We start from the raw sequence: 20,881 nt of genomic DNA on the forward strand, positions 1-20,881 counted from the left end.
AGTTCAATGGAACAGTAAAGAATGAGTAAAAAAGAGGAAATATGGTGGGAAAAGGCAAAACTGTTTGGAAGGGTAGAAGAATGGAACTCAAGACATGAGATATCAGGTAGCACCACTGACATCTTTGGCAGGTGTATTTCATCAGTAATTATAGCATTCGATAATCACTGCAGATGTACCTGGCTAAACAGTATTATTAGGAGAAACAACAGATTTTTGCTTGTATCATACTTCTAAAAGTCTGCTGGCTCACATGGCATAGGAGGATCAACTCTAAAAACAGAAACTCTTTCTCCCTTTTTTGCTACTGCTAGCACCCAAAACATGGCATTGGTAGGATCTTATCTTCCAACACTTAAAGGTTTTCCAAGAATGACCTCTTTAATTTTTTTCAAAGTAATCTTCATGAAGACAATTTTGCTATGTTGAATAAACCAACTTACCTTCCTTACCTGTCTGAGCTGCATTTAAGTTGCTGTGTAGAAGTCATACCTAGATTCAGAACAGGTCCAAAACCCAATTCCAGTTGAGTTCTAAATTACGTTAGAACAGAAAACAATGAATTATGCAATCTCTCAGTAGTAGTGTATCAAGAAATACTGGGAAATAATGACCTCAACAAATCCAAGAGGAAGATAGTTCATAAAGTATATTCCCTACGGTGCATCCATGTCTGGAAAAGGAAGAAAAAAGAACCCCAAGAGCATTTCTAAAAGACACAATTTTGCTGCTGTCATGGAAAAACACATAATATCCAAATTATGAAGGATGGAATGTGTGTACAGAAGTTCTTATTGCAGAGAAAACCTCACTAGGGCTGGCTTCTTGTCCTATTCAAGAACAATACTTAAGATAACAAGATTTTGGTTTTAAGAGCTAAAATAAAACCCTCCTGTGTCTCTGGAAATAAAGTAAAGCCAAAGAAAACCAATTTCTTCCTTTTCGGAAGCTCAGAAAGCTAACAAGGGGCAGTGCTGATAAAACAGCAAGTACCTGCTCTGACACCACTGACACAATCCCCTTGCCAAGTAAGGCCACAGCAGTGAAAACCTGTGGGACCCTTCTACCTCATTCTCATGGATTTGCTTATGCAGGTATACAAATTCTTCCTGAGAATTCACATAGGTGAAATAAAATGTTGAAGACAGGTATTTGTTCAGAACAGTTTTTTATTTAGAACATATACTGTGCCAGGTACAACTTTGTCAAAACACAGAATGCAATTATCAAATCTAATAAAAAGTATAAAGTCTTATTGAACAATCAACTCTGGGAAATTTTAACATTAACATTGCACAGCAGAGTCAAGTCATAGCATATAGCCGTGATTTGGGTCTGCACAGATACATCCAAAAAACATGAATAAACAGCAGTTTAGGTAAATGAGCTTGTTCCTTGCTATTAATACAGTAAGAATTAAAGCTTATCAGCAAATAAAAAGAATAGAGATCACATTCTGTTATTACAAATACTGTCAAACATAAAATTCCAACTTAGCCATAAATTGAGTAAGAAGTGTCCTGTTAAAAGGGACGAACCTTTTTCCAAAGATTTGAACTACAAGGAAGTATAAACCAGAACTAGTTGTGTATTGCTTACACATATAATCATACATCCTTGTTTCCTGGAAGAAGAAACAACACAACACTGAATAAAACACAACCTATATAAAACTTTTTTAAACTGTAACAGTGCATTAATGCTTCTTGGTGAGCTTTAAGTAGGGTCATCCAAGGGATAATCACAATTGGTCTTTCCCATCACTGTAGCTTAGTTTTCTGTATACCCTAGGGAAAAAAAAACCCAAAACTTTTTTTAGATGATTGAGTAAATGACAAAAAATAGTGTATTTGCTGAAACTCCAATGAACAGGATGAAATTGAAACAGATTGTCAAAGCAAGGTATCTGAATATCTTGACTGTGAACAGCAGCAGGGCTCCTTGTCTGCCTTCCTATGTGCTTTCAGAAGCTTTTCATGCTATGTCATTTTAATGCCTCAGTAGTGCCACTAGATGAATCCAAGTAATGTATATCCATTAAACTTTGAAATGCAATCTGAAATGTATTCACAAATAGTTAAAAGGTAAAGACAAGTGAGAACACCTTGCATATTACTTAAGAAATGGCATAAATTTTCTCACCTATTTTAAACTAATTTGGTTTACATGTGACAATTAAATATAGCAGTAAACCTATAGTGTTCACGCAGAGCTGAAGAAAAGTTCCTTAGATATGAACATTTCCTTTTCAGAAATCTCTTTCATAATCATCTTCTAGATAAAGTCAATCTGGTTCCAGAGAGAAAGACGTTATTCCTTTTCTTTTCACAACCATTCATTACAAAATTGAGCATTTTTCCACATGGCTTAGGCATTAAACATTTGAGGGATCTGAAGCCATAAAAAAGCTTCACTGCTGGGAACCATAGAAAGCTAAAAATATCACACCACATGCCTCAGGAAGCTTTCCAGCTGATAGTCCATTTTGGCTACAAATCAGCAAACATGTATTTGTGTAAGTAAAGAAGAAAGAAATAGATTTCATTCCATATGACTTGGAAGAAAACTCAGAAATCTTGACTTCTCTACTTATATGCATTAAAGAAAGAAAACCCATTTCCTTTAAAACAATAACTAATCCTACAGGAATGGCTGTTTTGTATAAGGAGACAGGATGATGTAGTAAGGAAAAACAAAACGAAATCCAAGACCTGAAAAGAACTTTGCTCAGCTAAGTGGGCATACTCAACATCACAGAAACGTCCTTGCATACTCATCAGCTTGTCTCTAATCTTCCATGATATAAGAAATAATCCAAATATAATATTTATCAATATTTTATGTATTTGTAATACAAGCCTCTAAATTTCAATTCCATCTTTGCTTAAACAAACTTTTTTCTTTACATAATTGAACTTTTCTGGTCAAATTATCCATACAAGTAGTTTAGAAAATGCTTTCAGCCTTCCTTTGAACTTCTAATTCAAACACTGTCAGTTAATGTTGGTATCACCCATATGACGAGCTCAAGCATAGTGAAAATATTTCTTGACTGAGCTTGGGAAGCCAGCATAGTGTCTGGTGACAAATTACACTTATGGCAAAAAAGCATGTAAAAAATGTTTTGGTAAATAAAATTAGGAATTTTTTAGAGAGCTTTTAATGATTTTAAAATCCTTAGAATATTAACTGCTTGTTATTAACAATCCAAGAGATCTGAAGCTTGATACTCCCTTAAAAGTTACCTATTTTTTATGAAAACCAGACATTTTAAGCCAGTATTCAGGGAACTGAAATGAGTGTCCTGCTTCCAGAGATCTAAATACACTGCCAGTAGTGATAATTGCAGGAGGAGAGGATCCCCTGACATATTCCAAACAGAGGCACTGCTTGTTCACACAGAGCCAAAATGCAGGTAGTGATGCCCAACTGCACAGAGGCCAACTTTTGCAAGTCCTTTTAAATGGCAATATGCTGCATTCCTCTCTTGTCAGCTTAAACACAGAGCCACAATCAAAACAATTCCATAGCACATCTAAAATAATAACTGCCTTTATAATGAACACCAGATAAGGATTACAGTAGGCATTCAGTCAGGTCTTGCGCTCAGCAGCTCTCCTTGCTGGAGTCTGGCTAATTTTGACCACAGACACTTGCCTCTCAGTGTTCAAGTCTGCAGGTGTGATTAGCTTGGGCTCTCCCACACTCATTTCCACTCTACAAGCATGCATGCCACCTCTGTATCTTTAATACGGGTGTAGAGGAGTAAGAATTCATTTTGAAATCTCTTTAAAAAAGAGGTTATTATTACCTTGGGTGACACTTCCTCACATTTCTGAAAGAGCTGCAATTCTCCATTGCACCAGGCCAACCAGAGTGTGCACCTGCAGTCCCAGATTCTGGTGATTAGAAACAGTGGATGAAAAGGGCAAGAGCAATGTTGAGTAGCATGAACATTACAGAATGTTGTTTAAGTATTAGCATATTTAAACATTGGAAGCACTTAAATGGGCAAATTTCCTTAAGAAAATACTCTTGCATGAATTAATGAAACTAACCTTGCAGGGAAGTGCCAGGAATACCAAGAAAACTTTCATCTGAAGAATCATGAGATCCAGAGCCCTGAAAATAAAGCAGCAACATATAACATTCATTAAAAATATATACGATTTCACAACTTGCCTCATTAGAAATGACTGTGAACTTGGAAATAAGTGTCTCATTTAAATCAACAAGTTTAATGATTCCTGTGAAATCCTATAAAGATTATTTTTTTTGTTTCACCTTGTCCATCTATAAAATTAATCTCATCATTTCAGGACAACATCATAACCGAGTCACTATTTGAGACCATTTCTTCCAGTGACATTGTCTATTAAAATGGAGTAAAAACTTTCATTTAGAACCATTTCAAATTTATTAAGTATAGAGAGCTTCATCACATGGATCCAGGAGATCTGATATCCCCAAGTCCCCAGAGCTGTAAAAGCTGACTGACCAAAAAGCACCAGAAATATGCTATCCCTAGTTAAAACAGCTTGCAGCTCTAATCCATTCTTAAGCCCTTCTCCAAATATCTAAAGGTGCACAATTTTTTCCCCCAAGGTCCTTAAATACCTGACAATGACAGTTGTGATCAGCAAAAGAGCTGGGGCTGCTACAGTTGTATTTGCTCAAGAAATCCATGCCACCTGTCTGAAGATTACCCTTTTTACTGTGGGAAATATCCTGACATTTCCTTGAAGAAAAACAATATTCTGGTGTAAGTTTCAGTCGCTTTTCTGGTGAACAAGGAAGTTGGTTCTCAAAATTTCCTCTTCTAACTCTGGAAATTGCAGAATAAGTTCGGACAGGAGAATTAACAAGAGCATTTACAGTTTCAGGTATCTGTATTTCTTCATATTTCCTGAAATTTGAAGCTGTCTGAAGCCCAGGAGATTTTGTAACAGACTCCCCACACAGTTTTTCATAGAGCCTGTCAAATTCTATATCACACTGTTTAGCGGACCTCCCAGAATCACTTAAATTACTCTTCACTAATCTTCCTTTCTCTTCAAGGTTCTGTGAGTTTAAAAGAGGTCTTGTCAATGTCAAAGGCTTTTGGAATTCTTCAGAACACACTTTGTAGTAGAGTTCCTCAAATGCATCTTCATATTTATCTGGCTTCTTTGAAGGACTCTGCTTCATAAACCAGGAGGAAAATGGGTCTTTGTACTGGAAAGAAGTTTGTCTTTCAGAAATTATTTTTTGAGGATATACGAACACAGTATTTGATGATGATCTTGCAGGAGAACAATTTGTGATAGGGATAGAATTGTTTCTATTGCCATGGGAACTACAAGCCGATGAACACAACTCTGAGGTACCAACAAAAAAGTCTGTTTTCTGAGTCTTATTCTCTTTTACAAGATAAAATGCTCTTGAATCTGAACTGGCAGTAGATGTTATAAAACTGGGTCCTGAGAAACATTTGTAAGAATATTTTTCAATTTCTCTGTATTCTGAATGCTTTGGTGTGGCAGTAGTCTGTAATTCATCTTCAACTAGAAATGTCTCCCCCATTCTATCCATAACATCAGGAAAAGTAGCATGTTTGCAGATTTCTAGGCTTTTTCTAGATGCCAAATGTTGTTCTAAACTTGAGTCAGAGTAGTGCATTTTGACTTCATTTGTATCAGCATAAGCATAAGGCACCAGCCCAGATGAATTACTAATGGGGCAACTGTCATGACAGAATTCTCTGCTCTCATTTCCAGAAGTTGGATTTTGGTTGTCTTCACTTCTACAGCTACACATGCTGTGAAATGATTTCTTTAGTTTACAGGGTCCGAACCCTCTCATTTTGACTTCATTTGTATCAGCATAAGCATAAGGCACCAGCCCAGATGAATTACTAATGGGGCAACTGTCATGACAGAATTCTCTGCTCTCATTTCCAGAAGTTGGATTTTGGTTGTCTTCACTTCTACAGCTACACATGCTGTGAAATGATTTCTTTAGTTTACAGGGTCCGAACCCTCTCATTTTGTCTACAGTGACATTGAGCTTTGGTCTTCTAGAATGCCTCTTCTTGGACCGTAGGTGTCCAAACATGTACTTCAACACTTTTTTCTGAGAATGCTTCGCCATGAGCTTTGTAAATATCTCTACCATTGCTGGATACAAGTCTGCAAGAGTTGTATTGCTCAAGGAGCATTCCTCATCTGCAGACTGGTATTCTCCAAGGATACTATCACATGAAGTTGGTCTCAGTTCTGGACATGGTCGAATCCTGGGTGAGGCTATTGTATTTGATGAAATGGGAACAGCAGAATGGTGTAACTGTGGATATTTGGATGAAGAACACTTATTTGACAACTCTAGCTTCTTTCTGCAAACAGCAGCTTGACTGCCTATTCAAAAAAAACCAAAAAACCAAAAACCAAACAAAAAATAACAGTGAGTCAAAAACCAAAACAGAAGACAGAAAAAAATCCAAACCTATTAAGGCATTTCCAATGATATACTGTATGACTTAAAACCAACTGCATATGATTAAGATAACCTTACTGATTATTACAAAATAAAAAATTAATACACTTCCTAACCATACGGAATTCACATATTATAGAGGAAAGAAATTAAATGTATTGGAAAAAACACACTATTCAACGTAGCATAATATACAGATATCCATTGCAGAGGAAGACTTCTTTGCTGTTTTGTGACTCCTGGTCAGAAGTAACAGCCTTATCCAAAAGGCTTTGTTACTTTTTTTCTGTGTCCCTTGAAAGCTTTGTACATGGCTCGTACAAGTGCAGCTTTTGCTTTCATAAACCATGATGAAAATAATGTTTTCTGTAGATGTTAAGCCTAAAATATTTACACTAAAACACTTTTGCTAGCACTAAGTCTGGAAAGTTCTGAACAAAGTTTACTAGCAAAGTACCACTTTGACTACCAGTTGCCAGCAGACCCAAAGCCACTGTATTACTTGCCTTAAATTTAAAATAAGGAAAACTAAAAACCACTGCTCTCAGTCAGTTAATGCTGCTGAATTTTCTAACTATGCATATTTGTTCCTGAGGCTGCATGAGAAAAGCTGGATTTATATATGCAAGTTATTTGCTTTCTGTTTTCCAAGTAGATTTTGCCATAAACAAAATCATGTCTAAATTTCCTTTGAAATCCAGGCGATTGAAATTTTCAGCTGAATAAATAATGCCTTTGTTTACAAGAACTGAAATATTTTTTCTAATGAATTTTAATGAAACCACATTTTTCTAACTAATATTTGACCAACAGACAAAAGACTTAATTGTACCAAGCAGTTTTTGCCCTGGCGAAGTTGAACGATGGCTTTTCAACGAAATTGGAGTTTTTATCTGAAAAACAAAGAAAGAAAAAACTAAACTAATGTTCTGAGCTTTTTGCTTGTTAAAGATCGTCAAAACCTTACTTGTGACTTCCTTGTCTCTTGCTATTCTTGGTCATAGTCATGGTCTTTAGGGGCTCACCCAAGTTCAGACAAAGTGGAAAACATCTAGTCTAAGACTTCAGTAGGAAGTTTTAGGAGTTACCACTTTATTCTTGGAAAGCTATTCATTATTTTTTCAACTTACACATTATGTGTCATGTATTAATCCCTATCTCAAATATAAGAATTTATCCAGGGATCTATATCTACACACGGACCTGAATAATCTAGACATTTTTGGCAGCTCCAGCAGAAAAGAGAAGCTGTACCCTGTATCATGACACTTCACCTCTGATCTTCCTCACCCCCCCAAATCAAAACAAAGGTAATCCTTTCTTTTTGCCCCCAGGTAGCTCAGATTTAGACTTTTTGGGAAACAGACAGCTCAAAGATCAACCTGCACATCAGGATTCAAAGATCAAAGTATAAAAGTAAAAAAAAAAGTGAAAACCAATTTGTAAAACATTTGCTCTGTTTCTTACATATCAGAGCTGTCAAAACACCAAGATCCTACAATGTCTACAAAGACATCAAGCAGAAGAACAGTGGGAGAACCACAGAGAAGTTGTGTTAGAATAAAGTAAAAGCTCTTTAACTGGGTAGCAGTTAAATTAATTCTAACTAATAACTTAGAATAGGAAAAGTATGTTACCTTTATCCATTTGGGAATATTTCTCTCATCACCTTGTAATATCACATCCACTGGAACTATTTCTTCCTTGAAGATCTGTCCATCATCTACAATCAGATTCTAGGAGGAAAATAAAATTATTAAAACACATAGAAATTATTGGCACAGGCAACTCCAAAAACGATTATTCTGATTTACAATAAACAAGTATTCTTCAGATGAGGATATGCAACCAGCATAAACTTATTTTTAATGTATACATCTCAGGCAAAAATCCCCCCTCAAAAAACAAAAAAAACCCCAAATCCCAAGAAGAATCTACATGTGAAGATGTACGAAAAAGAATAATTTAACAAATTTATTCAGGGAAGAGCACACACTGCCTTAAAGATCCACTGATAAAAACAATCAAACCAACAAACAAACCACCCAAATAAAGAAAAGAGAAAAAAAAGGAAAATGGTTACAAAGCTCTAATAATTACAGCTGCAAATCTTTACATGTACTCTTAAAATCCCATGAGAACTCATATACAAATTAAGGTCTACTCAGCAACAATCCTCAATGTGAAATCCAAGAGAATTTTGTAAGAAAAGGCAATTCATTAGTAAAACTGTCCCTTTCTGAAGCAGATTGTATTAGCTGTTGTCAGAGAGAGGACACCAGCACTGTGTTAAACAAGTAAGGAAAGTATATCCCATTTTTGGCAATGCTATTTGAGCAAGCAGAACACAGGATGAAAATGGCTGCACACACAAAGTGTGTGTTATATTTTTCCCCAGCAATGTAAATTCTCTGGCTAGTCCTGACCATAGTCTAGTTTGGGAATCAACAGGAGAAGATTCCAAGCTGCTTTTGTTACAGCTGCCATTATTTCATATTTACTGTTTGTTTTAAATCATGTTCCCTATTTATGCTAGACTCTCAGGTGAACGACCGTACTTCTTACAAGTGTTTTCACCTTATGCTCCATCTGGTTCCTCTTTTTCCTTACCTATAAAGGCCTTTCTCAGAGTTGCCTGTTGATGCAGTACATTGTAGGGCTTTCTCTGGCCCACTGGTATTAGCAAGACAATAATATCACTTGCCATTGGTCTTTGTGACACTGTTTATTGAACCCCTCACTTGCTAAAAAATGTACATTAAGATGCAGACTATATCAAGTCTTCTGCTGACTGTATCAACTCATCAGGCATGTGTAAACTAGTCAAAAAGTTAATTAATTAATAGTTAATTAATTAATAGTTTCTATTGAATCATTACATTCTATCAGACACCCAAAATTTTACCTGGAGGTGAATGCTTTCAAATTTTCTTTCTACTGAGACTATGTCACCACTTTCTTCACCTGCAATTTGAAGGTAAATATTAAATAAAATATAGCTGAGCTCAAAACAGAAATGTTTTTAAACACACACTCTGCAAGTTATTGACTGCACTGTCTTCATTCTAAAAAACAGTCTTCTACACTATAACTTTTAGCTGTATTACATTTCCATTTCAATTCCAATTGAAACGTATGGTTTGTTGGTTCATAAATTACTTCAGTGGAGCAATGAAGGGTAAAGAAAACTTGTTTGCAATCAGTTCATTAGGATTTATATTAAACATTTCAGAGAGCAAAATATTTTTAAAGGTCTTTCTTTTGTTGCTCTGTAAGATTCATTAATCATTAATGCAGAATCCCCACTACATTCCTAAATATCCCAACAAAGATAGCAAGGACTTCCTATCACACTTCCTCTTAGTAGCTTCTTCTTGTCAAGACAACCTTAGGATGCACAAAATAAGAAATAAGGCACACTTGAGAATATGAAAAAACAAGTCTGGATCTTTTAACTCAGGTTTAGGTATTCTATGAGTGCTTTTGTGAATGAAATGCAAGAAAATACTTTTTTCCTCGATGTAGCCAGACCTTCCAATTCATCATTAGCTAAAATCAGTCATCCATGAGCATAAAGTACATGACTGTAATTTCAGCCCTGATAGCTGAATTTCCCTGCACTCACGAGAGGGAAGGAAAAAGGAGAGGAGAATAACATTGGAAATTGTGATATGATACCTACCACCATCACTGCCTTGTCATACTACTCTTAAACTGCTATTACTCTTTCTGCCATACAATCTTCTTCCTCCAATATAATTGAGCACAAACCTGTCAGATTGCTTCCTAAATGTTCATCAAGATGAACAGACTGGACTGCTACAAAAATGGGCAGTTCTTGAGATAAAGGGAACAACTCCTGTGTCCAGGAGTGGTTGACTTCATCACAACAATTATAAACTATTAAAAAATAGCTTGTATCAAAGCATGAGTTGGTTTGTATACAAGTGGAAAATTCTTCTGCATGTGAAACCTCAAAAAACTAATTTTAGTATATCTTCAACGTGCTGGTATAATCATACTTTCAAATCACCAGAACTTCAGTAATTAGCAGAAGGCCATGGCACAGAACGGAAAAATAAAAGTATTTTCTCCAGGAAATCGGAAATTGGTTTTAAAGTCCAAAGGGAAATTCAGTAACACCTTTGCACCTCAAAGGCAGAACAGAGAGGAAAAAAGAAAACTTCCACCTTTTTCTCTCAAAAAAATGACCTTTATTACAGAAAGCAATTTCACGGGAGGTGCATCCAAAACACTATTATTCCCTAACTTATTTATCCCTTTCTCCAAATTAATTTCGTTTTCTGTGATAGGATAGTAGACACAAGTAATTGCTATATACAAGTTATTGTTGATGTACTCTGCCATGCTACTTCCTGAGAAAGGAAGAGGGTAATCCTAATAACTTTCCCTATTAAGGACAGACTAATACTTGCAGGCCCAGGTGAGAGCTGTTCCACTTAACTTTTACCGGCTGTAGACAAGCTCTGCACACTTTGAACACAAAAATAGTGAATAATACCTGGAATAAACTCTGCCTTCACTGAGAAGTGTGAATTGTTCTGAATGAATACTAAAAATGGAAAACACCTGCCTAAAATTAAAATTTTAGCTAAAACAGCTAAAGAGATATTTTTTTCTCTTGAATTAGTATACCCTATTGGTAAGCTTTTATATATCAAAAAAACACCAAAACCCAACCAAGAAAAAAAGCCCTGGAAAAACCCAACAAAACAACCAAAAGCCAAAACACCACACATCCCAAACACCACAGTGCACTCAATTTTTTATGTGAGGAATCCAATCCCATATCCCTAAGAATTTAAATTCTACATCTTACTGTATTTGGAGATAGCTGGAACTCACAAGAGGTTTCTACAAATCGTCACCAGACTCCTTGCAGACCATTCGTAAGAGGAGAAGGGGATAATAATTTTATTGTATGCTGCTATGAACAAACCAGAGTCTGAAGCACTTGACTCATTTATCCCACAAGCGCAAAAGGCAAAGGAACTTACAGAAGCCAAGCTACGGGTGCCTTTGAAATATTTTTCCTAGGCTTCATTGAGCAGGTTGAGAAAAACGTTCTGCTTTCTAAATTGGCAGAAATTATTGTATCATTCCAAGGCTTATTTGAAATTATCCTCTCAAATGACAGTAGGAAACATTTCCCTCAACAGGGAAGGAATTGTCAGCCTTAGAGGCAGCTATGTAGATGAACAAGCTAATTTAATACCAGAGTACTTAAACCCCAAACTAACCATCCTCTACTGCAACTTCTCTTTCAGCCATTAACTGCTGGCTACAGCCTAGCCACAGCTTAATTTATGAAAAACAGTAGAAGTTTTCATTTGCTCAAGAATCAAAACTGTTGGATAATACCAGCTATAAATATGAAAGAAAAAGTCAAAGTCAGTTCCCACTAATTAACAGAATCAAGTAATTATTTGGGAATACAAGGTCAAAACCTTGCTAAAAATCTTCACGACACTGATGTCAAGACCTTTACAAACACTTCTGAAGAATTGTTACAACTGACTGCAAACCTCTGTTTACCACTCCCCTAATATTTAATGTATCTATGTTGACTACTAATAAAACTTCTACTGACAACTAGACCAAGGTTTTTATTTCACTGCTCCTTCCTTTATTAGGAAAGAAGAGTTGAACACATTCCACATTGACTCTCAATGTATCAGGGAATCAGGACTGAAATTTCAATGAGGAATATAATTATTGATTTCATAGAACTACCCATACCTCAGACTCTTGCTATTCCTATTCTCTACCTTCTGAAAGGGTACAGAACATGTATGAAAACTAAGTTTACTATATTACAAAGTGATGAAAAAGCTATTTGCATCTTTCAAAATAAAGTTAAATAAAGGTTAGATAAGTAGTAAATGAAAAAGCCCACCTGTATCAGATATTTCCGCACCAGAGTTCTCAGAAGATTCCTTAAAAGCACGTGAAAGGAATTTCAATAGCTGGTAGCTTAAGCTATCTTAATTAGTCCATAGAATTTTTCAGCTTTCACTACTTGCTCAATTTTTCTGGGGGGTGGTGGTAGGTGAAACAAACACCACCAGTTGTATTCCACAAATTCTGACCAAATCACACCATTTTTACTAACAAGTCTATACACAAACTTACTTTGAGTCAAAAGAAGCTATTCTAGACTAAACAGATTTTACAAATAATACTTTAAAAAGTTACACCCACATATTGCCTAACTAAAAAGGTACTTGATAGTTAAAAGCCTATATCCAACTGCTCTCCTTCTCCCCCTTCAAATAAACCTAGTAATTCAACTGAAATCCAGTACAGATATCATGATACAGGACCACCTGCTCATAAATGATTTCTTAGCTTGTGACTCCATAAATACATTTTCCCAAAGAGGCTGACATAAGATGGTTGGGGTTGGAAGGGACCTTAAAGTTCATCTCGTACCAACCCCTCTGTGATGGCCAGATTGCTCCAAGCCTCACCCAGCCTGGCCTGGAACACTCCCTCAAAACAGATGCAATGTAGCACCCATACCTGGTGTACTGTTGAGTGTTCATCTTCAAAATCACTGCTCTCTTCCTCTGATATTTTTTAGCATGAAAGGGGGGGAAAAAAAAGTTCTATTACTCTTATAATACTTAGCCTCTCTTGTTATTTTTGTTCTCAATTTCTTTTCTTTTTCCCTCTATTTATGTTCTATCACCAGTGGCTCTAGTAATTGGTTTCTTTTTCTGACTCACTCTGGCCGATCACACGATAATGAAACACAAACCAAAGTACTCCAGCACACTTTTTATCACTGTTGAACAGTGCAGAAAACCTGTTTTGTGTGCTTCATGTTCAAGGCACCTGTGCATATCTTCTAACACGTTGTGTGCTACTTTTACAGCGGAGTGTGATATCCTTGGTCAGCTCAAACAGCTTTCAAAATTGTCTCTTCAGCATTTGATTATTCCAAAATAAGTCTATCACTCTGAATTTCTTTGCATGAAATTGAAGAAGTTTTACTTTAAGTTTTAGCCCAAATTTCTCAGACACCTTTCTCCATGGTCAACCCTACCTGCTGAGAGTTAATTACAGGTATTCCCTCTTCTGTTATTTACTTAAATAAAGCATAAACCAATAAAGCGTGCAGGAGAAATCCTGCAAAAAAAATCCCCCATGCTTCCCTCAAATTTGGACACAGACCACTGATAATTATTCTAAGCACAATTTTCCAACCAGTGGCTATAAAATCACTCTCATAAAATTCAGCAAGCACATACCTAGAAGGCTCTGGCTTAAAGTTGTAACCTTCTCTGGAAATTAATCTTCATGATTTTACAAAACACTATTGTAATACTTCCTTAACAACATATTATTTTAGAAGCTGAACAGTGCCTTTTCCAAAGATAGCTGGATTGGGAACAGAGGGAATTAGAAGAACAAAGTAGCGTCCAGTTGAAATCCCTTACTGAGCAAAGTCTATGAAACACCACAGAGCATATTCTGTTTCCACAAAGCTTCTCAGAGAAAAAAAAAATAGGCAGGTTATATATATATATGATGGAAATATCACTTCTCTGGGAGGCTGAAATTTAACATACCTGGCCCTCCCTCATTGAGAGCTGCAATATATATTAAAAAAAGCCCTCCACTCAAAAGGATTGTCATTTGAATCAGTAAAACTTGATGAGGCTGCTGGACATTCTATCCAAATATTAATGCTCAAATCTAATAAAATTCAGAACTGTGAGTTGGAAAAAACAACACTAGTCATATTCAAAGGAGAGGGGTCCATTTACAGGTATTTGTTTAATGCTTACATGTAATAGCAGAAAGCTTTCTGTATCTTCATTTAAAACACTTAGGTCTACTTAAGAGAAAGTGAGTAAAATCTGTACATCACCTTTAATAATCCATAGTCAGAACTATCTTTTTTGGGCTGAGAGTTTTAGGTGTATGGGTTAGTTTGTTTTTGTTTTGTGGCCTTTTTTTTTTTTTTTTTTTTAAGGCTAACAGCAAACACAACAGTTGAAATGTTTACTCATGTGCCTTTGTGATTTAAATAGAAAAACTCAGAGCAAGGTATGGTTTTCTTAAACTGGATAAAATCTGTGAAATTCTATTTTCTATGGAATAAATATAAATAAATACAAGCTTAAATACAAATCTATGCAGGCTTGTTTTTTATAAGAAAGCGGTTCACTCAACTTTAACATTTAGTTAGAAATTTCTTCCCTAGGATGACTTAAAATGACACTTTACTCAAGTAACATTAGAAGCTGCAAAAACACATTTCTCCCATTTTCCTCCTTCTCTAGGTCATCTGTAATGTCGTACACTGAACTTTAAATTAATACGATCAAGACTTTCTAGCATTAAAGAACTCCACGTAAACTCCTCTTTTTTTTTTTAAGAGCTTCTAGGACATTCAGACCTCAAAGTAGATTAGCAAAGATTGGCCAAATACTTCTTGTAAAATACTTCAAGTACTGTATCTTTGAAAAGACCTTTTGTTCTCTTCAAGTTTTACAACAGACTATAGCAAAATTTTCCTATTACTCCACCCCATTAGCCAAACGGAACAACCACTAAAGACTGGGACCATCTGAAACTTTTTGTACCAGACCCTTATTTTCCAGCTCTACATTTAGCTTTCTTAGGCTGATTCAAAACCTGTATCTGACCACCGTATGGACAAATTTGTTGGCAGTGCTGTGGAGGAAGAGAGGTGCTAGGCAGTGCTTTGTCCTCTGGTGCTCCAAGTTTCTCAGATGAAAGCCAAAACATAATAAAAAAAAAATCCCACTTCAAAACCTTGAGAGGATAGAGGCCAACATACCCTCCCTTAGTGAGGGTGGCATGGTGACATTTTGGCCACAATAACACCCAGCAATTCTACAGGCTGGGGACGGTGTGGCTGGACAGTGCCCAGGCAGAAAGGGACCTGGGGGTATACGAACATGAACCAGCAGTGTGTCCTGGTGGCCAAGGTCAGCAGCATCCTGGCCTGTGTCAGGAATGGTGTGGCCAGCAGGAGCAGGGAGGTCGTTCTTCCCCTGTACTTGGCACTGGTGAGGCCACACCTTGAGTGCTGTGTCCAGTTCTGGGCCCCTCAGTTTGGGAAGGACGTTGAGACGCTTGAGCATATCCAGAGAAGGGCAATAAGGCTGGTGAGGGGCTTGGAACACAAGCCCTGAGAGAAATGACTGATGGAGCTGGGGTTGTTTAGCCAGGAGAAAAGGACTGAGGGGTGACATTATCACTCTCTGCAACTTCCTGAAAGGTGGTTGTAGTCAGGTGGGGGTTGGTCTCTTTCTCCAGGCAGCAACCCACAGAACCAGAGGGCACAGTCTCATGCTACATCAGGGGAAATACAGGTTGGCTATTAGGAGAAAGTTTTTTATAGGAAGAGTGATAAAACACTGGAATGGTCTGCTGGGGGAGGTGGTGGAATCACCATCCCTGGATGGGTTTAAAAAAAGACTGCATATGGCATATGGTGCCATGGTTTAGTTGAGGTGTTAGGGCATAGCTTGGACTCAATAATTTTGAAGGTCCCTTCCAACCTAGTCATTCTGTGTGATTCACTCTACTACACTGGAAAATGTTCTCCACCATCATTTATCCCAGCAGAGATATTTTATTGGAACACAGAGCTCCTTTTCCAAAAAATGTTCAGATGTCACACATCCCCCCCCAAGTAGTATCATATTAACACTTTGGTGTACAGATGTGTTTTGATTTCTATTCTAGAACTTGATTTCTAATAAAGTAGCTGTATGCTACTTTTTCCTGGAGCCATCCTGATTCATTGAGTACACTGAAGAAGCTGCTACATTTTAGATATTCAACCTCATGAGTTTCTTTTAGTACATGTTTTTTAACATGCCCACTTAACTAGAAATTTTCAAAAAGCTAACAACATTCATATTTCAGCACTACATGCATGGAAGTCAGGCCTGGAATTTTTAAGATTCAATGGTTATCTGACAAAACTGACAAATACAACAAAAAACTCTTTGATTAATTGAGAAGGGGTGCCTATTTTAATCAACTTGTTATGATAGCACCATGAAATATAATATATTTAATCTAAAACATTTTAAATGACATTTCTGAATCCTTGAACGGAAGTATTGATGACTTATTAGACAGTTTCCCACACAAAGCCTAATGAGTAGCCTAAAGGGTTTAGCATGAACCTGAATACCTTCCTTTAAGCCAAGACTCTTGGTTTAAGATAATTTATAACAGGATTTTTTTTATTAAACAAACATTACCTGTGTTCTTTGGTCTTTGACTCTTGTGCTGCAATAGAAAAAAAAAGTCAGAATAATCAAAGAAAAGCAAAATAATTTTAACCATTGTCTTTATTTACTTTAGTATAGCCCACAACTACAAAACCATTCAATTTGCTCAGGTTTGCCCTGGCCTGACCAGAAAAGCCACAAGTGCCTGGTAAAACTCACCTGATCGTTCACTCTTTCCCTTACTGTTGCTGCTGAAGTCACTGCAAGAACATACCCTGGCCCACATAAGAGGCTAAGACAGAGAATTTCCCTCACAGTCTCTTATGGATTTGGTCAGGAAACTTGTGCAGCAATGCTTTGTGCACGAGGTATTACCAGGAGTGGAAAGGGAACCCTAAATACAGCCTCTTTTTGGTCTCCATTAAAGGCACTCTTGTTCCCTCAGTCTGAATTTCATTCCTCATGCCCTCACTCTGTGCAGTTCAGAACAGCTTCTGGGTTAACTGCCAAGGCACATCATACAGGCCATGGGTTTACCTGACACACTGACTAGTGAGACTGCAAAGATTCTTTAATTAATCTGGCATTGTTTCACAGGGAAGGAAAAAAGCAACTAAAGATGAAACCAGAAACCCCTGGGGAATCAAAGAGCTGATTACCTGAACAAAGATAAACTGATTCAATGCATTAACTGCACTGAAAACATTCTGATGAGTTCCATAAACTAGACCTTCCCAACAGAAAGCAATTGAAAAAAAAATTTTCTCCAGGTTGACTAGTGGTGCTAACCACTGATAAATGGTCATCTATTTTAGCCTAAAGCATAAAAAAAAAAAAAATCTTAAACTACCCTAAAACTCTATTTCAAAGCAGATGTTGACCTCTTCAATACCTCTGAAATATTATATGGCAAAGGTAAGATTAGAATATAATCCTATCTATTTTTACATCCATAACGAAATATTACTGTATTTTGGCTGCATGGTAGGACTGTATTATTAAATACCTCAAATAGTGTTTCTTTCCATTTTCTAACATCTTTGCGGGATACTTTGTCCCACCGTTTTGGTCCTAGAAAAAACAAAAAGCAACAGTAGTACTACATATTATAACACCATCTATACTGAATATCACTCTAACAAACATTTAGGAACAACTTATTACAGACTAACAAAGCATTAGCAAATCTGAACTGTCTGCCACCACATTTGCTGAAATAAAAATTTAAAGGAAAACAAACCAGAAGAATATGGTAATTCAAGCTGAGAAGTCAGGCAAGACAAAAAAGATAATTACATGCTGAGTCTAACAAGACTGAGCTACAATCCAAAGAGCATTACATACCCATATTCTACCAAGATAAAAAGGTAAATTATTTTAGTTTCTAGATTTTAGTCGATGAAGGCAGACTCCATGGCACCTGAGGTTAGTTAAAGCCATAATTAAGGCTCTTCAGGACTGAGATCCATATTCATTCCATATTGAACAGAGCCCACTAACCCAAAAGCATAACAAAACCTTTACAAATGCAAAGCTGTACAGTAACAGCATCTATTAGAGTACTCTAGGAATGTTTCCTCCCTCTCCCAATGGGTAATGTATATGAGATGTAAGCCTGCCAGTCTGTAAAACCTTTGGTGCACAACTGGTACTTCCCCCATCTCTCCAGTAAGTTATAAAATCTGATGTGGCAATTCATGGTAATTTTGATAGGGCTTGATTTTTTGGTGAAGAGGGAGAAGGCCAGTCACAGAAGTGATTTTCAGGGAAGAGCTGCTAAAAGCTTCTCCCGTGCCTGGCAAAACTAATCGCTGGCTGGCTCTGAGAAGCATGCTGCTAAGCCCATTAGAGAAGCTGGTAATGCCTCGATGACAATGTATTTAAGACCCAGAAAAACTGCGAGCAGCTCATTTTCTCCCTGGTCTCCAAGGAGCGGCCAGGGTGCCGGCTGCTCCCTTTCCCGGCGGAGCCCACAGGGGCACGCCGCGGGGCCCGTCCGGCACCGCGAGCAGCCAGCCATCCACGTGGCTGAGAGCAGCGCCCGGAACGCGCGGCAGGATTCGGCGACCGGGGCCGCTGCTATCTCGGCACGGCTCGCAATGAACTCAATTCTCTTGGCCGCTCGTAGCCAGCCGTGCTGCGGACAGAGGGGCAAGGGCGGCGGCGGCTTTTCTTTTCTGGCGCCCGCATGAAGAAAAGGCGCGAAATGTAGCCGGAGGGGATCTCGCCTTCACAGCGAGGAATTCTCCTGCGCAGAGCCCGACAGGGTCCACCTTTCAATGTTGCAGAACTCTGATCGACCAATTACTATGAAAAACTGGATAAATCTTGTCATGGGTCCACATGGTTTAGATTTATGCTAACCACATTGGAACATTCAATGAAAAGGTAAAGAGACTGTCTACCTACTGCACCCTGATGTTTGGCATAGCAGCAATTTCTCAGAGCAGAATTCAGAATATTAAGTGAAGATGAAAATACAGAATCCATTCATGCAGATCAACTCCTCCTAATGTCTCCCTTCCTTTGCTTCCTCAAAGTCTTTTCCATTTTGATTTTTCTTCCTTTATGTCATCCAAAAATTACCTGTTTTTTTATCCTGAACTTTTTAAATAAGCATTGTCTTGTCTAAAATGGGGCATGCAATAGACTAAAAGTGCGCATAGGAGTAAGCTCTTGGTATTATACTAAAGTCTACATATGAAATGTTATACCTTAGTGAACAAAATTCAGTATCTGTCACACTTAAATATTCTGTAGCTGCCAACACATGTATGCTTTACTAAGTCCACACGTACAATATAGTAATATTGTAGCTTTAAGGAGATCTTACCTTCAGTTGTGTCATAGGTGAGAGTGTATATGGACACAAGTATATCATCCTCGAAAGGCTGGTTGTACTAAATAAAAAGAAGCATTAAATATTAGAACAAATTATCAAAGTAATGTCTTTAATGTCTGTTTTATGTATTGTTTTTAGGACAATTTTTTGTTTTATGCTAAACATGAAGTTATCAGTATGTTGTTTTATTGGCTAAAGCTAGAAGTCAGCAATCTGGAAATATTAACTCCTAGAGGAAACCGGTGTATTTTAAGCATGTGTGCAAGCAATTCAACCTAAGGCATAAGCCAGCCACTGCTAAAACAGGGCTTCAGTGAGTTTTAAAATGCAATTAAGTCGCTCTCTGTGAGTGTCACCCAAACTAAAAGCAGCCCCCAGCTAAGACCAGCAGCTCATGACATGTAAAAATATCCGATGTGCCACTAGCCGAGAAGATCCTTCTAGAGCCCGATTTAGCCCGGCGGCAGCACAAAACATATTCCGAACGGGAAAGGCCGCATCCCGGGATAAACGCGTGTGTCTGTGCAGGGAGGAGTATTCCCACACCTTAAATATAGAACGGCTCCCATGGAGAAGGATTCACGGATGGAGTCCCCCACTTCCTGTAGTTTCATTGAAAACTCCCCATCTAGCGCAAGCTAATCGGGGTTAAGGACACTATGAAGTCAGCTCACACTTGTGACTAAGTCGCGTATCCAGCGCGGTCAGCCCCAGGTGTCCGTCCTGCGGCTGTATTCCGGGAGCTGGCTCTTGCCGGCCCGCTCCTGCCAAGGCACAGCAGTGCGCGCCCCAGCACAGACAGCACGGCTGCTCTCAGGCCCCGCTTCCCCGAGCGCCTCAGGACGGCGCCCGGAACGCACGGCCACACCGGTCCCATTGCTCACCTGCTCAATTATTCGGCTCATAGATGCCACGAAGCGAGCCTTGCTGCGGTGCAGCCCTTCCTGCATCGCCTCGCTGTCCATGCTGAAGGACTGCTCTCACCGCCAACCGGACTCACTCTGCACACTGCGACCGGCCGCTACCCCGATTCAAACCGCGCGCGCCACCCCCTCGCTGCCTCCGATTGGTTGTTGTTCAAATCAGTTCTGGCGCTGTAACCAATGGGATTCCGCGGCGGACGGGCTTTGTATTCTGATTGGTTGCTGGCGCTGCTGCATGCCCGATCACTCCGCCTCCGAGTCCTGGCCTTGGGCGCCAAGCCAGGCGCGGCGCGGGGCACTGTTCCACCTGTCAACATCGGCTGGCCGTGGTCTCCCATTGGCTGCGGGGCCGGCAGCAGCGGCCGGCCGCGGTCTCCCATTGGCTGCGGCGCACAGCGCTG

The 20,881-nt window shown here is 38.3% G+C and overlaps 1 protein-coding gene across 3 annotated transcripts; it reads right to left on the reverse strand.

Moving 5' to 3' along the window:
• Positions 1-1,157: 1,157 nt before the first annotated feature.
• HJURP (Holliday junction recognition protein) lies at positions 1,158-20,613 on the reverse strand. 3 transcript variants are annotated; one of them, XM_053936583.1, is made up of 13 exons: positions 20,442-20,613; positions 19,549-19,615; positions 17,722-17,786; positions 16,746-16,773; positions 13,015-13,061; positions 12,389-12,428; positions 9,377-9,435; positions 8,109-8,207; positions 7,304-7,364; positions 4,618-6,392; positions 4,059-4,122; positions 3,812-3,899; positions 1,158-1,787 (listed from the first exon to the last, which is right to left on the reverse strand). In XM_053936583.1, exons 1-13 carry the CDS (start codon positions 20,520-20,522, stop codon positions 1,742-1,744), a joined length of 2,520 nt encoding a protein of 839 aa, XP_053792558.1. In that variant the 5' UTR covers positions 20,523-20,613; the 3' UTR covers positions 1,158-1,741. The 3 variants fall into 3 exon arrangements, with proteins under 3 accessions (XP_053792558.1, XP_053792560.1, XP_053792559.1); XM_053936585.1 differs by lacking the exon at positions 13,015-13,061 and having other exon boundaries at positions 20,442-20,532; XM_053936584.1 differs by lacking the exons at positions 12,389-12,428; positions 13,015-13,061.
• Positions 20,614-20,881: the final 268 nt, after the last annotated feature.

The sequence above is a fragment of the Vidua chalybeata genome, chromosome 2 (genome assembly GCF_026979565.1).
Source record: "Vidua chalybeata isolate OUT-0048 chromosome 2, bVidCha1 merged haplotype, whole genome shotgun sequence".
NCBI classification, from domain to species: Eukaryota; Metazoa; Chordata; class Aves; order Passeriformes; family Viduidae; genus Vidua; species Vidua chalybeata.